Source organism: Miniopterus natalensis, chromosome 1 (genome assembly GCF_054644295.1).
Source record: "Miniopterus natalensis isolate mMinNat1 chromosome 1, mMinNat1.hap1, whole genome shotgun sequence".
Taxonomy (NCBI): domain Eukaryota; kingdom Metazoa; phylum Chordata; class Mammalia; order Chiroptera; family Miniopteridae; genus Miniopterus; species Miniopterus natalensis.
In genome coordinates this window covers 6572953-6587476 of record NC_142081.1, presented here as the reverse complement: position 1 = coordinate 6587476, position 14524 = coordinate 6572953, and the positions used below count along the sequence as shown (strand labels likewise).

Below are 14524 nucleotides of genomic sequence, written 5' to 3'. Positions count from 1 at the left end.
TAACAGCCCTGTAGGCCGGTGGTTTCACTCCTGTTTTACAGCCAATTTAACAGCTTGGGAGAGGTGAAAAGATGGGTCCCAGTCTCCCAACAAAAGGCTGCAGAGCTGAAACTCAGCCAAGTCTGAGTGCCTGGCAGCCCAGAGCCTCCAAGTCCTCTGGAGCTCCCAGGCCACCTCCGTGTTATTGAGCCAATCAGTATTTAAGAAAATTAAAATTGCGGCATGTTAAATATTTACATTTAGCAAGTTAATGTTTAAAATATATATATATATCAACAGAATCAGGCCACTCCAAGATGACAAATGGCAAGATGCAGTCATGAGTTGAATGCCGCCTTTTCATTCATGTTTACCTGGCAGCTGCATGTACCATCGGCCTGGAAAGGTGGGAATCTAAGTCCCAGCCCTTTGCGGGCGATGCCTGGCGCAGTGGCTGCCAGCGGCCTCCAGCCCAGCCCAGCCCAGCCCACTCCCCGGGGTCTTCAGAACTGTCGTGAAGTGACCCCTAGACCAGCTGAGCCCAGGGACCACGCAGCGCGGGCTGCCCGGTGGGGACCACCCGTGCTGTGTCGGGCGTCCGGGACCTGAGTTCCAAGGCGACAGCTCCTCTCTGCACTGGATGATTCTGCCCCGTCCTGGTCAGGCCGCTTCGCATCAACCCCAACCTTGCAGGGGAGCCTGGGCCGCAGACTGTCCCCCGGGTCAGGTCCATCAGGAAGGCTAGTCCTTCCCGTCGCATGGCCCCTGGGGCTGTGTCCAGAGTTTCCGGACGAAGGAGAGGAACAGAGGACGCGCCAGCCCGAGGGCGCGCGGCAGGGAGAGGGGCGCGGGCTGCGCGCGCGGGGCGCCGCGGAGGAGAGAACGGGCCGGGGACCCCGGCGGGCTCCCACGGCGGGGCGGGCGGGGCCCAACGGGCGCGGGAAGCCAGTGGCCCCGCCCCGCGCCAGAGGCCCCGCCCCTCGTCAGGGAGGCCCCGCCCCCGGGGAGCGCCGCGGCGCAGCACGCCCGGGGCCGCGACCCCGCCGCCTTGGCAACCGGAGGCACGCTTCCTCCTTAGCAACCGGCGCGGCTCCCACCATGGCTGAAGAAGAGGAAACCGCCGCGCGAACGGAGAAGGTTATCCGCATCCAGCGGGTGTTCATCAACCTGCTGGACTCGTACAGCAGCGGGAACATCGGGAAGGTGAGCAGACCCTCGCCCGGCGCCTGCTCCGCCGCCAGGTCCCCGGGCCCGACGGGACGGGCGCTGCCGGGGCCTCTCCGAAGGCGCGCCCCTCGTCCCGGGCGCGGCCAAGGCCCCGGACCCCGTCGGAATCCGGGCTAGACGGCGCCCAGCTGCAGGTCCTCTCCCCCACCCCACCCCCACCCCAGAAATCTCGGTCCAGCCCTGGGTCCTCTGCTGTTAATGGGGAAAACGGGGCTCAGAGGAAGGAGGGACCCGCCCAAGGTCACACAGAGGGTCGCAGGCAGGGCCTGGAGAGGGAGCCGGGCCTCCGGCCTCCCGGCTGGGGGTGTCCACTCCGCCACCGCGTCCGCAGCAAGCACCTGACGGGAACATCAGTCCGAAGTCGTCGCGGAAGCGTCCGGGACAGCCCGGGGGACCTGTCCGCGCGGCCGTGACGGCTACGCTGGTGCGGGGCCCTGGACGGCCCGGGGGCGCTGTGCCGGGCGCGAGTCCAGCCACCGCGCTGCGCACTAGCACCAATGGAAATAATGCTGAATGGAAATCCTAATCGAAAAATAAAACTTAAAAAAATTAGCCCAATGGCGATACCCCCGACCAAGCCTCGCACATGGCCAGCACCCCATCAATGCGTGATGCACTGATTCACAAAGGAGAGTTCAGAGCAAGGGCGCAGATCACGCGGGGCCAGGGCCCTGGTTTACATTCCCAGGGAAGCGAATGTGACTTTGTACTTTATCTCCTGTTGATCTCTGTTTTTTTAACAGCCTATCTTTAGAATAAAACTTTCTGTTTGTAGAGGTATTTGTTTTCAAGCTCATCAATAACAGAATTTCCTGGTTATCCCTTAACTAACCAGGACCTCTCTCCAATTTCAAGTAATTGCTGTTGTCTGTATTGTTAACCTAAAAAGAAAAAGCCAAGAGGCAGCAGCGTCTGTCTGAGACCCAAGAGCAGCCATTCGGGAAGCACTGATTCAGGGAGAAGCCCAAATAGTGTCCCAGTTGGGGGGGGCGCGGTGATGGCAAAGGGACTTATGAGACAGGGGAGGAGACTAATTACGTGACAAGGGAGGAATTTCTAGAGGTGCAAATGAGCTAGGTTATTCTTTAGCCGTTGGAGGCGACACTCCTGGTAAAGAGGCCTTTTCTGTCCAGCGTGGCACCTCCAGCGGGCCCTAACTAGGCAGAGCTCCGAGAGTCACCTCGGTGGCTGCCCTGGCCCCACGGTAGTCCTCTACTGGGGACAGCGCTCCTGTCTTGCAGTTCCTGTCCAACTGTGTAGTCGGTGCCTCGCTGGAAGAAGTCACCGAGGAGGAAGAGGAAGACGATGAAAGCAAGTCAGCGATGCCCGACACCGCCTCATCCAGGATGAAGGAGGGCACCTTCCAGGTCGTGGGCACGCTTTCTGCACCCGGAAAGCCTGAGCCCGACTTCGCCCTGGAGACTTACTCCGTGAGTCCTGGTGGTTCCCGCCAGGGACAGAGGGAGGGAAGGGTCACCTCCCCCTGCACCCCTCAGGCATGTGGCCACTCCCTGCCACTCAGGCCCCACTTTCTGCAAATGTATGGGACCAGGGAAGGTGAGGGGCAAGGTGGGGCCGGTCTTTGTCCTTTAAAGGAAATGAATCGCCAGTGTCCATACTTTAAAGAACTTAAGTTAGATGTTCTTGGAAAGTGTGGACCTGATCTGGGCTTTCAGAATCCTAAAACTCCCCCTGTACGCTGCATTTGGACGGGCCCCTCGGTAATCCATTTGGCTGGGCCCCTCGGGATTGCATTTGGGTAGGCCCCTCGGGAATGGCGCCCCTCACACTGCTGCATTACTGAGAAGCTCTGCGGCCTCCACCAGGCAAGTGCAGCCGCTGGTTTGGAAATGCACAGGCCTTGGGTAGTGATCCGCATACCCACCGGAGGTACTGCTCTACTGGGAAATGGGCTGGCATCCATGCAGCAAGGAATAAGTAGTTAAAACACCATGATCACCTTGGCTGGGGTGGCTCAGTTGGTTGAGGGTTGTCCTGTCCACCGAAAGGTGGCTGGTTCATTTCCCGGTCAGGGTACATGCCCAGGTTGAGGGTTTGGTCCGCAGTCAGGGTGTATACGGGAGGCAACAGATCTCTCTCACATCAATGTTTCTCTCTCTCTCTCCCTCTCCCTTCCTCTATCTCTAAAAATCAATAAAAACATATTTTAAAAACATACAGTGATCACCAGTTACTTTTGTCTAATGTAAGAACTTTATACTTTTGACCATTAAAAGTTTCTGTATTTTTAAAATATTCCCCACAGTCAACTGTAATAAGATACCTTACATTTAGAAAGAGAACAGCTTCATTCCATCTTGAGCATTCCCGAAACAATCCCCATAAATCACTCATCAGCACTTCTGGGTGACTCAAGATATATAATTGCTCAAATAATCCTGCAGAGAGTTTGAGTGATTTTTAAATGCCTCCCACATTTTTTCCCAGTGTGTTCTAATTCTTCCCTTCTGAATTGGGGTGTAAACAGCACACCTAAGATCATTATGCAATTTTTTAATCATCTGTTCCCAGCTATTTTCATAAATGTCTTTGTTGTTTGAAAATTATACACACAAGAGAGCCAAAATGTCATTTTACATAGAAATCCTTCTGCAAATGTTTTCTGTGGGACTCAGCATGTCTAATTTGGAAATTTTCTTTCTGCCTAAATATTAAGGGTACTTTGTTAGCTTCTTGATCAAATGACTGTCATTTCTCTTTGCAGGACATACCTCGAGAAGAACTTCTCATGCGCCTGCTGGAGTGTGATGTTATTATTTATAACATCACTGAGAGCCCGCAGCAAGTGGAGGAAGCCCTCTGGGCAGTCTCTGGTCAGTGGGGTGGCCCTTTTATCTCCAGGGACACCACTTTTGCGTAATTTACTTTACCTAAGAGTTATCTAATGAACACTCATCAAATTGGGACCATTAGGAGAAATGATGAGACTTACCTAAAACACGAAATGACATCAGGCTAATGGATATGCCTGTGAGTAGTGTTAAAAGATAAACAGAGACATATTAAACATTTTGAGAGTTTATTTGAGCAGAAATCAATTCAACTTAGGTAGTGCCAAATTGGAAGTGTTTAGGAGTGTTCCATCAACGGGGGCTGGGAAGAGGCTTTTATAGAGAAAAGCAGGAAGCAAAGCAAAAAAATGATTTGATTGGCAATAGCTGAAGCATTGACCTTATTTGGAAAAGCCAAGTTGGCTGTGATTGGTTGTCCTTATATTTTATTTCTTTTATTATTGGTGGTGTTTTTTTGTGGGTGTTGTGTGTTTTTTTGAGAGAGAGCAAAAGAAACATGATTTTGCTGTTCCACTTATTTATGCATTCATTAGCTGATTCTTATATGTGCCCTAAACAGGGATCGAGCCCAAAACTGTAGCAAACTCTAGCCAACTGAGCAAACCAGCCAGGGCTTGACTTTTTAACCTTGAGGCATTTACTGGCTTAGGTTTTGGTTTGGTGATACAGACTGCGAAGCTATCAGAACCACCTCAGTCTATTGGGCCTCCTTGTTTAGTTATTTTTAACAAAATATTCTATCCCGGAGAATAGAATATTCTTAATCATTAAAAGAAATGAAACATTAACTCCCAAAATCTGACCTTTATTCACTCTGCGGGCACTGCTTAAGGAGGTGTGGTTGAATGTATCGGGCAGATGCAAAGCCAGGTAAGGAAAAGATTGTGCCCTCCGGGCACACGGAGGCCTACAAGAAAGCTGGGCCTACAACACAGTGGGGAGAGCACAGGCCCTGCAACCAGGCTGCCTCCGCTGGGCTCTCTGCCCCACCACTTCCTTCCACAATTCTGGGCAAACCGTACGTCCATTTCCTTCCCCGCAAGACAGAGATCAGAGTAGCACTTCCCTCGTGATAGTGAGAGTTCAATAAGCCCGTGAATTGTGCTCGTCCATGTCCACCGTGATTGTCACCATCCCAGCCCTCCCGGCAGGTGAAGGCGCTCAGGCCTGGAGGCCTGAAGGAGGGAGGGAGCTCAGGTTCTCAGCGGGCTCAGCAGAGGCCAGGCGGCTGGGGGGCGACTGCCAGCAGCAGGGGTGGGAGGGACAGTGCAGCGTTGGCAGGGACGTTAAGCGTCGGAGGGGGCATTAAGTTGCTCCTGAGGAAAGGAGTAACTTCCAGTCCCGCTAACAGTGCACATGGTTTCTAAAACACTCTGCATGGATCCAAGTAACCGCTTGCTTTCTGGCCCCGCAGCACTGAATGAAGAAGTGAGTCACTTTGAGAAGCGAAAGCTGTTTATTTTGGTTTCCACGGTGATGACCTGGGCTCGATCCAAACCCCTGGACCCTGTAAGTAGTGCCACTAGCTTCCCCCGTGGGCGGCATTTCACCCTCAGGACCTAGTAATCTGTGTGCGGAGTGAACCTGTGTTTATTCATACTCTCCTGAACCCAGACTCATAATAAGCAATCGATCAATAGGCTTCCCTGACTCTGAGCTCACTCAGTTTGAGGGGCCTACTGCTTTACACGCTGTCTATTAAACGATTCCAGTCCTTGCTTATCACTTATACATTTTATTTTAACGTATTGAAAGAGCTCTCTTCTAGACTTATCAGACCTATATTTCGGTCATCTATATTCTTGTGCATACGTTAGAAGGAAAATAGGAGCAAAATACAGAGGTGATGGTATCCCCCAGCCTTCTTCAGGTCCAGAGTTCAGCTTCCGCGAGTCACACCTGCACCCCGTCTCCACACCACTCGGCGTCAGACCCGAGTCATGTCTGTAATCACAGGCACTTCCCTCTCCTGTGAAAATGTGGCCCAGCGCCCGTGTCCCAGCGCTGCTTGTTTCCTTTGTCAGCGTCAGACTCGCACTGGCTGTTCTGCACCTTTGTGTGCCCCGAACGGCCTTTGACTTCGGTGCTGAGCCGCAGCTCGATCTTTTCAAAGCCACTTAAAAAGGCGGCTAGAGCAACTCGTGTAGTAACTGAATGGGAAGGGATGACCATCGGAACGGTTGTTCTCAAGGTCACCGGGCACCAGCAAGGACAGCGTCAACGCTCCCTTGCTGGCTGCAGTGGTGCTAAGCCTTTGATTACGAGACATCTAACTTCAGAGATGTTAGGATGGGAAACGTGCACATGTTAGAATCCGTGGAATACATTACTTATAACAAGGAAATATTTAGGCATTTATCACACTTCCTGTGTCAAATGGCATGTTTGTTTAATTTTCTCTCCCTTGGCGGGCCAGGAAATCCTTGAGGGCAGGCACCAGGTTTCCTGTTCTTTGCTTGTCGAGAGTCCACTCACCTAGTTGCTGTCACCTCTAGGAGCAGGCTGGCCATTTTATTCCTGTTACGGCTCCTTCCCTCAGAGTACCTAGTCAAGTGTCTGCTATGTAACAATCATTGGTCACTTGGCTGGCCTGATTGATTGTCCCCAGTTATAAACCAACTCACACCGACATTAGCAAAATGGGAACTTAATGACTCACATAACTGGTAAGTCCGATAATGGATTTCAGGCACAGCTGGATCTAGAGGCTTCAGCAATGTCCTCAGAGCTCACCTCCTCTTTCTTACACTCATTTCCAGACCCTACGTGAGTGGGATTGCCAAATTTAGCAAATAAAAACACAGGGCACCCAGTTAAATTTGAATTTCAGATCAATAGCAATTAATATTTAGCATAAGTATATCCCATGTGATAATTAAGATGTACTTATACCAAAAATGTGTTTGTTTATCTGAAATTCAAATTTAGCTGGGTGTCCTATGTCTTATCTGGCAACCCTATGTGGGAGCCGCTGGGCATATTTAAGAGGTCATCTACTTAGGTAGCATGTATTCATTGAGTGTGTGCTATGGACCCAGAATTGAGGTGGGCTAATTTGATCTTCCCCCCAAAAATGAATTTTCCCCTACTCTTTTTTTAAAAATATGTTTTCTTTTTTATTGGTTTTAGAGAGAGAGGGAAGGAGAGGGAAAGAGAGAGAAACATCAATGTGAGAGAGAAACATCGATCAGCTGCCTCCCATATGCACCCCAACCAGGGACTGAACCTGCAACCTGGGCATGTGCCCTGACTGGGAATTGAACCCGGTTGTCCTTCAGCGCAAGGATTCATGTTCAACTGACTGAGCAACACCAACCAGGGCTCCCCCACTCTTTCTCCCGCTGGCATCACCATTGTTTCCGTTGCTCACCTCACTCCCATCCACCAGTAAATTCTGTTAATCCATCATCCAAGATCTATCATAAATCTATCTTGTTCTCTTTGTACCAGTGGACAACGGACAACTCACATGGCTTTGTAACTGGTGCCTGCCATCCCCTCCTCCCGGTCAGTCTCCAAGGAACGGCCTCAGTGGCCTTGTTCAGAATTCAGACCATGTGACAGTCCTGCCGAAAACCCTTCAATGCCTCCTGCCACCCTCAGAATAAATCTAAAGCCCTCCACACGGTCCACCAGCCCCAATAACCCGGCCATCACCTACCTCATTCGCTACCAGTCCCCAGCTTGGCTCCAGTCGTTTGGGTTCTTCCCATTTTTCAAACCTGCCAGCGGCTGTGCCACCTCGGGGCCTGTTTCTTCTGCCTCTCTGGTGTTTCACGTAAGCCTTGCACGCAGACGCTCTGGACTGGTCATTTAACTTGGACCAATGTGATGTGATTGAAAGGCTCCTCACTGAACATATGTTTTTAAATCCTACTCCAAGTAGGACCTCTGAGTCTGGATGGACCTGGGGAAAATCACTGTGTCGTGGAACTCATTTCTCCCTGCGATTCTCCAGTGGGCTTTAACCTAGTCGTTCCAGATGCCTCCCTCCAGGGGAAAAGACAGCATAGGAGGGTGAGTCGGGGAGAGACTGGGCGTGAGGACAGCTCAGTGGACTCTCGGGAGACATTTTTCAGCCCTGTTCTCAGGGCAAACTGATATTCCATCTTATCCGATGAAACCGGTTTTTGCAGCCCGAGACAGACACTTGCATGTGGCATGTTCTTATGCACATGGGGTTGACCTGAGGGCAAGGGGCAGTGTAGAAAAGAGAGAGAGAAAAATCACAATTTAGATTCAGAACAAAAGTACATACAGTGCAAGAACTGTTAAGAAATGGCTTATTGCCCTAGCCGGTTTGGCTCAGTGGTTAGAGCATTGGCCCTGCCCTCGGACTGAAGGGTCCCAGGTTCGATTCCAGCCAAGGGCACGAATCTGGGTTGCAGGCTCCGCCCCAGTTGTGGGGGAGCATGCAGGAGGCAACCAATCAATGCGTCTCTCTCACATCGATGTTTCTCTCCCTCTCTCCTTCTCTCCCTCTTTCTCTCTCTCCCCTCCACTGTCTCTGAAAAAGCAATGGTAAAAATATCCTCAGGTGAAGATAAAAAAATAAAAAAATAAATAATAAATAAATAAGTAAGTAAGTAAAAAGAAATGGGTTATTTAATGACTGTGTGGAGCCACAGTAACAACCTGGCACCATCTCTACAAAATAAAAGAAGGCATTTGAATTTTGAATTTTGTTTAGATTAAGTTTAAATGATAAAATTTAGCTAGCTAGCCCTGGCCGGTGTGGCTCAGTTGGCTGGGGCGTTGTCCTGTCCACCAAAAGGTTGCGGGTTCAAACCCTAGTCCCGGCTGTGCGGGAGGCAACTGATCTGTCTCTCTTCCTCTCCCTATAAAAATAAAAAATTAGCTAGCTAAAACACTTTCAAGCACATGAAGTCATGATAAAAATAAGCAGTAGTTTTTAGAGCACTTTGAGCTTACAGGAGCCCGCCAGGCTTGGCTCCCCGCCGCTCTAACTGCGAGCTTGGCCCTGTCCCTCTCCCAGGAGGACTCGGAGATTCCGTTTACTGAAGAGGATTACCGAAGAAGAAAGAACCATCCTAACTTTGTGGACCACATAAACGCGGAGAAGATGGTTCTCAAATTTGGGAAAAATGTGAGTCTGGAGGGGTGCAGCGCCTGGGGTAAGAGAATTCTTTTCTGAGGCCGTGAGCGAGGGGCGCGGCCAGGCTGTGCCGTGTGCTTTCACGCATCGCCTCGCCTCGGCTCGGCTGACACCTCCGGGTGTGGTTCCCTTGTCCTTACACCCACGGATTTCTGAGCTCCAGGCTCACCCCAAGAGGCACTGTCCTGACCCAGGTTCTGGTCCAGCCCACTAAGTTGAAAGCCTTGTGTCAGGTTCCCAGCAGAACTCAAGGTCCTGCCTACCAAGGAGTCTGGGGGTGCAAAGAGTTGCTCAGCCCAGAAGGGGCAAATAACTCAGAGCTGGAATGGCGGGAGTGGGGGAATCATGTTTTCCCTTTTTCCAGAATCTCTCTCATTTGTTTGTGACAACTCTAAAAGGCGCACATTAGCCCGGCCAGGCGAGGCTCGGCGGTTGAGTGTCGACCTAGGATCCAGGAGATCATGGTTCGATTCCCGGTCAGGGCACATGCCCAGGTTGCGGGCTCGATCGGCATGCAGGAGGGAGCCGATCAATGACTCTCTCATTATTGATGTTACTATCTCTCTCCCCCTCTCCCTTCCTCTCTCTGAAATCAATAAAGATATATATATATTTTTTAAAGTGCACATTAACCTCATCTTACAAATAAGAGGTTTCCAGAGGTTGAGTAACTTGCTCAAGGTCACATAGGTGGGATTTACTGAGCAGCATTCTGAGCACTTCTTGGCCTTGTCTGATCTGCTCCTTACAACAACCGTATTGTAGACGTACATAATTATCCCCATTTCACAGATGTGGACCCAGGTGGTAAGCGGTGTCATGTGGTGGAGCTGTGATTCAAGTCTAGATCCATCAGCTTGTGGGTTTTGTCGTGTTTTTGTTTCTGACTCCAAAGCTCCATCATTCCATAGAGCTGATCTTGACACACCCAGGTCACCGGCCATTAGGACATACCTATGGCTGAGAAGTTCGTGTGAACAGCAATAGTAGCTTATAGCCTTCTGTTGCAGCCAAATTTATCATTTTTATATATATAATGAAATAATTTTATTTCTCTTATATTTTATCGAAATAGAGAACAGGAATGTCCTGGTGATGAATAAGTCCTAAGAGCTAAAATTGCGGGCTCATAAATGTTTACCAGGCACTGTGCTGAACGTTTTACTAATGGTGCCTCATGCAGTCCTCATGGATCTAATGCATTATGCTCAAAATTCTGTGAACTAAGTGCTATTATCATGGTCCCACTGAGCTCATGGAACTTATATAGAGCCCCAAACATCTAAAGATTCGAACCCACCCACTACGTTTTCCCCGGGAGCTGAAGACCAGCCGCAGTGGTATGTAAATGTAGTCCTAAGGTGACACCTAGTGTTCTCAGAGGGTATTACATTAGGAGCTTTGTCCCCAAGTTCAAGTTCTGTCCAACTATTAATTATTATTATTATTTTACTTCGGCAATACAAACACCGTGAGTATAAAATATTTGGTGGGAACCACTGGGATTAGAATTTATAGCCACTTTCCTACCCCATTACCTTATAACCTTAGCCAAGTTATTTAACTTTTGGGGTTAAAATAAATATAATAAAGGGGGGGCAAGACTAGATTAAATGGTCTAAATTTCTTCCAGTTCCAAACCCTATAACTGTATTATTTTATTAAACACTGGACATTCCCCCCAAGTAGAAAATCCATGATTTCTTGATTATTTATGTAATTCACTAATTGATGTGAATGACAGTCTAAAATGAATTAAGCGGGTAATTTAAATTTGAAAGACAAACCCTTGAGAAGCACAAGGCTAAGTTTAGAATTCCTTCCAAAACCTTGGCTGGGTTTGACATGCTTTTCTGTTTCTTTCCTCTGACACGGGGTGGATTTTTTAAAATTGATTTTTAGAGAGAGGAAGGGAGGGGGAGAGAGAGAGGGAGGCATCAACGTAAGAGAGAAACATCAATCGGCTGCCTCCCGAATGTGCCCCAACCAGCTATCGAACCCACAACCAAGGTATGTGCCCGGACCAGGAATCAAACCCGGAACCTTTTGGTGCACGGGACGACCCCCAACCAACTGGGCCACCCGGCCAGGGCTCAGTATCCCCTTTCAAAGGTACTATCTCTATCTTAAACAACACCTTAGAAGCCTGAAAGAGGTCATGAGATTTCCTAAAGTGCTCATATTTAACCAGTAAAATAATCTGGTTCAATAGGGTTAATAATATTACACTTGCTTTTCTTTCCCCGTATTTTACCTAATAGGTAAAAAAATTCGCGACTTACGTAATTGCTGCTGGGCTTCAGTATGGAGTGGAAGGAGGCATCCTGCATTATTTTTTTAAGGTTATGACTTTTCTATGACTATGGGGATTTTTTTCTTCAATGTTTTACAGTAAGATTATACAGTTGAAGATATTTCTGGTTGCTTCTAGACGTGGCTATGCCAGTATAACAGCAGAGAGCTGGGGGACTAAAGGCGTGGACCATAACCGCCTGGTTTCTTTCCCATTATTGACAACTTGTAGTCACACTGTCAGATTAACAAAGGGAAAGGTGTGTCTCTCTCAGTCCAAGACCTCACGCTCCGTAAGCATCTTCTCTCTATGTGGGGAGCGTGCAGATGACTAATAAACACAGCCGATGAGATTATAGATTTCTTGAGAAGCATTTTAGCTCTGAGGCTGCACTTCATTTATCTTAATGGGATTTGATAAACCTCAGCAGAGCTGATTTACCAAAACCTCTCTTTGAGGCTCCCTTTGATGGTTACTGCACGGGGCAGATCGATCCCGTGGCGCCCCTGCCCGTGGCTCTGTCTGTGAGCCGCAGCGGCACACACGTGTACTGAGGAAATACGCTTTTGCTTTCCTTTCTTTCAGTTGGCTTGGCTGGGCGAGGTCCCTGCACTACCAGTTTTTGGAGACGGATCAAACGTAATTCCAGCAATTCACGTTCTTGACCTAGCGGGGTGAGTGCTCTCCCAGAGACGTCACTTCCCCCGAGTCCTCTGACTCATGTCCGTATATGTGAACATCTGTGGAGAAGCCCCTTACGTGTGTTACTGCGTGTGTCCTTCGCAACAGCCCAGTGCAGAAGGCCCTGTTGCTATGGCCACTTGCATCTGATGAAATAGCGTCCACACTTCTGAGGACAAGGTCAGGCCCATCCTTTAAAAACTTGGCCCGCAGAACAGCATGTCTTCCAGTCCTGGAAAAGGGAGACCTGGGTCTGTGCGTCATTCTGGGACCTAGTTGTGTCTTGGTTTGTCCCAGGTGAGACTGATACGTCCAGCCCACCAATGTAAAGTCCAGAAGTCGGATTGCGGACTCTAGAGCTGAAGTGGGTTGTTTTTGGCAACTGTAGGTAAAATTAACACGTGTTTTTCACGCTCACAGGGTATCCCAGCTCTGTGCTCCAGGCGGGCCCGCAGGCCCCGCTCCAGCTTTGCAGACCCTGACTTAAGTAGGGGCCAAAAGATGGTTCACTCTATTTGTGGTCCATCGAGTCTACATTTCAGGTCCAGGGGCTTGTTTTGGGTTTTTTTTTACTATCCCCTTTGCTCCCCATGCACTGCCCCACTGCCCCCTCCATGGACGGGACACACTGCCCCACTCCCCCCTCCATGGACGGGACACACTGCCCACTCCCCCCTCCATGGACGGGACACACTGCCCACTGCCCCCTCCATGGACGGGACACACTGCCCACTCCCCCCTCCATGGACGGGACACACTGCCCACTGCCCCCTCCATGGACGGGACACACTGCCCACTCCCCCCTCCATGGACGGGACACACTGCCCACTGCCCCCCCCATGGAGGGGACACACTGCCCACTCCCCCCTCCATGGATGGGACACACTGCCCACTGCTCCCTCCATGGAGGGGACACACTGCCCCACTCTCTCCTCCATGGACGGGACACACTGCCCACTGCCCCCTCCATGGACGGGACGCACTGCCCACTCCCCCCTCCATGGACGGGACACACTGCCCACTGCCCCCTCCATGGACGGGACACACTGCCCCACTCCCCCCTCCATGGACGGGACAGCTTCAGCTCGTCCCTGAGATTCTGGCTTCTAGACTCCGCTCTTCCTCTCGTCCACTGGCCACTAGGAAATTGGTCACAATCCCAGGCAGAATTACTGGGGGGAAAAAATGAAGCTTTCACTTTAGGATCCCTCCCCGGCATGGGTCTCTTCCAAGGCCCTCAGGTTAAGTTATATTATTTTCCTTAAAGGATCCCCTGGATCGTATAAGCTTCAGACTCCATACAAAACCTAGCCCGCTCCAGCCAGCTTTTACCCCGCGCCTGGAGGGGCTGAGGGCCCCCTGCTTTTCTGCAGAGATTTCACATTATTAGGTTTTAAAGACGTGAAGGGATATTTTACATTATTAAAACAAAAATGCTTAGCATTCGTTCCAAAGAGATAAATCAGAGAGTTAAATTATTTCCGTTACAGAAGGACTTGGTGGCATGTTTTTCCAAAGACTCCTTTGAAGACTGTCAAATATTTAACAAAGGAAGGAACTAAAAGATGGCACGTTCCAAGAAATTAATATAAAATAAATGGACATTTAGATGTGTACTTTTGTTTTACTTTCATTTTACTGAAAGAAAAAAAAGCCTAAATGGAGGTAGATCGACAGCCGTGCGTTAAGCTTCCATCCACTGTTGCTTCTCTCTGGAATCCTTTCATTTGTACTCAGACCCCGGCTCTGCCTCTCACCAGCGTGTGACTGTGGGAAAGCTGCTTCACCTCTCTGTGTCTGGCCTTCTCATTTGTAAGCTAAGGGTAACCACAGCGCCTGCCTGGCCCGACCGCTGCGTGAGTGCAATGGGAAAGCCCCGGAAGGCCCACAGAGCGGCCCACTCGGCGGTGCTGGCCGGCGTTATCAACGCAGCTCGAGCGGCCCAGGCCCAGCCCCCGGGGCAGTGTGAGCCCCGTAAGAAAGCAACCGCTTCTCCGAATCTGTGTCTCCCTGGTGAAACACCTACGGCAAAGCACTGCCGTGCGGCGCCCGCGAGCCCGCGTGGGCAGACTTCATACACCGTGGGCCGTGGGGACAGGCACCCTTCGAAGTACCCTGGACGGATCTGGTGCTGGGTGGATCTGGCTTCAAACCCGGTAGCCCTTCGGCCAGAGAAATGTCACTGAACTCTTATTTTTTTTTAAAAAAAAAAAAGGTGGTTGTTTTTTATCTATCTATTTTTTATTGATTTCAGAGAGAGAGGAAGGGGGGCGGGAGAGAGAAACACCAGTGATGAGGGTCGCTGACCGGCCGCCTCCCGCGCGGTCCTCACCTGCGCCCTCGCTGTAGTGCAGGCCCTCGGCCTGACCCTGAGCTTGGTCCCGCGGAAAGAAGGGGCCATCGTTTCTGAAGCGC

The 14524-nt window shown here is 50.3% G+C and overlaps 1 protein-coding gene across 1 annotated transcript in view; it reads left to right on the top strand.

The window, feature by feature from the left end:
* Positions 1–1044: 1044 nt before the first annotated feature.
* Positions 1045–14524, top strand: part of AK7 (adenylate kinase 7) — a 32278-nt gene continuing 18798 nt past the window's right edge. The window contains exons 1-7 of the mRNA XM_087824387.1: positions 1045–1182; positions 2448–2636; positions 3932–4040; positions 5434–5528; positions 9016–9126; positions 11397–11477; positions 12014–12102. Of these exons, the coding sequence (XP_087680513.1) occupies positions 1078–1182; positions 2448–2636; positions 3932–4040; positions 5434–5528; positions 9016–9126; positions 11397–11477; positions 12014–12102 (779 nt within the window). The 5' untranslated portion in view covers positions 1045–1077. The remainder of the gene's footprint in view (positions 1183–2447; positions 2637–3931; positions 4041–5433; positions 5529–9015; positions 9127–11396; positions 11478–12013; positions 12103–14524) is intronic.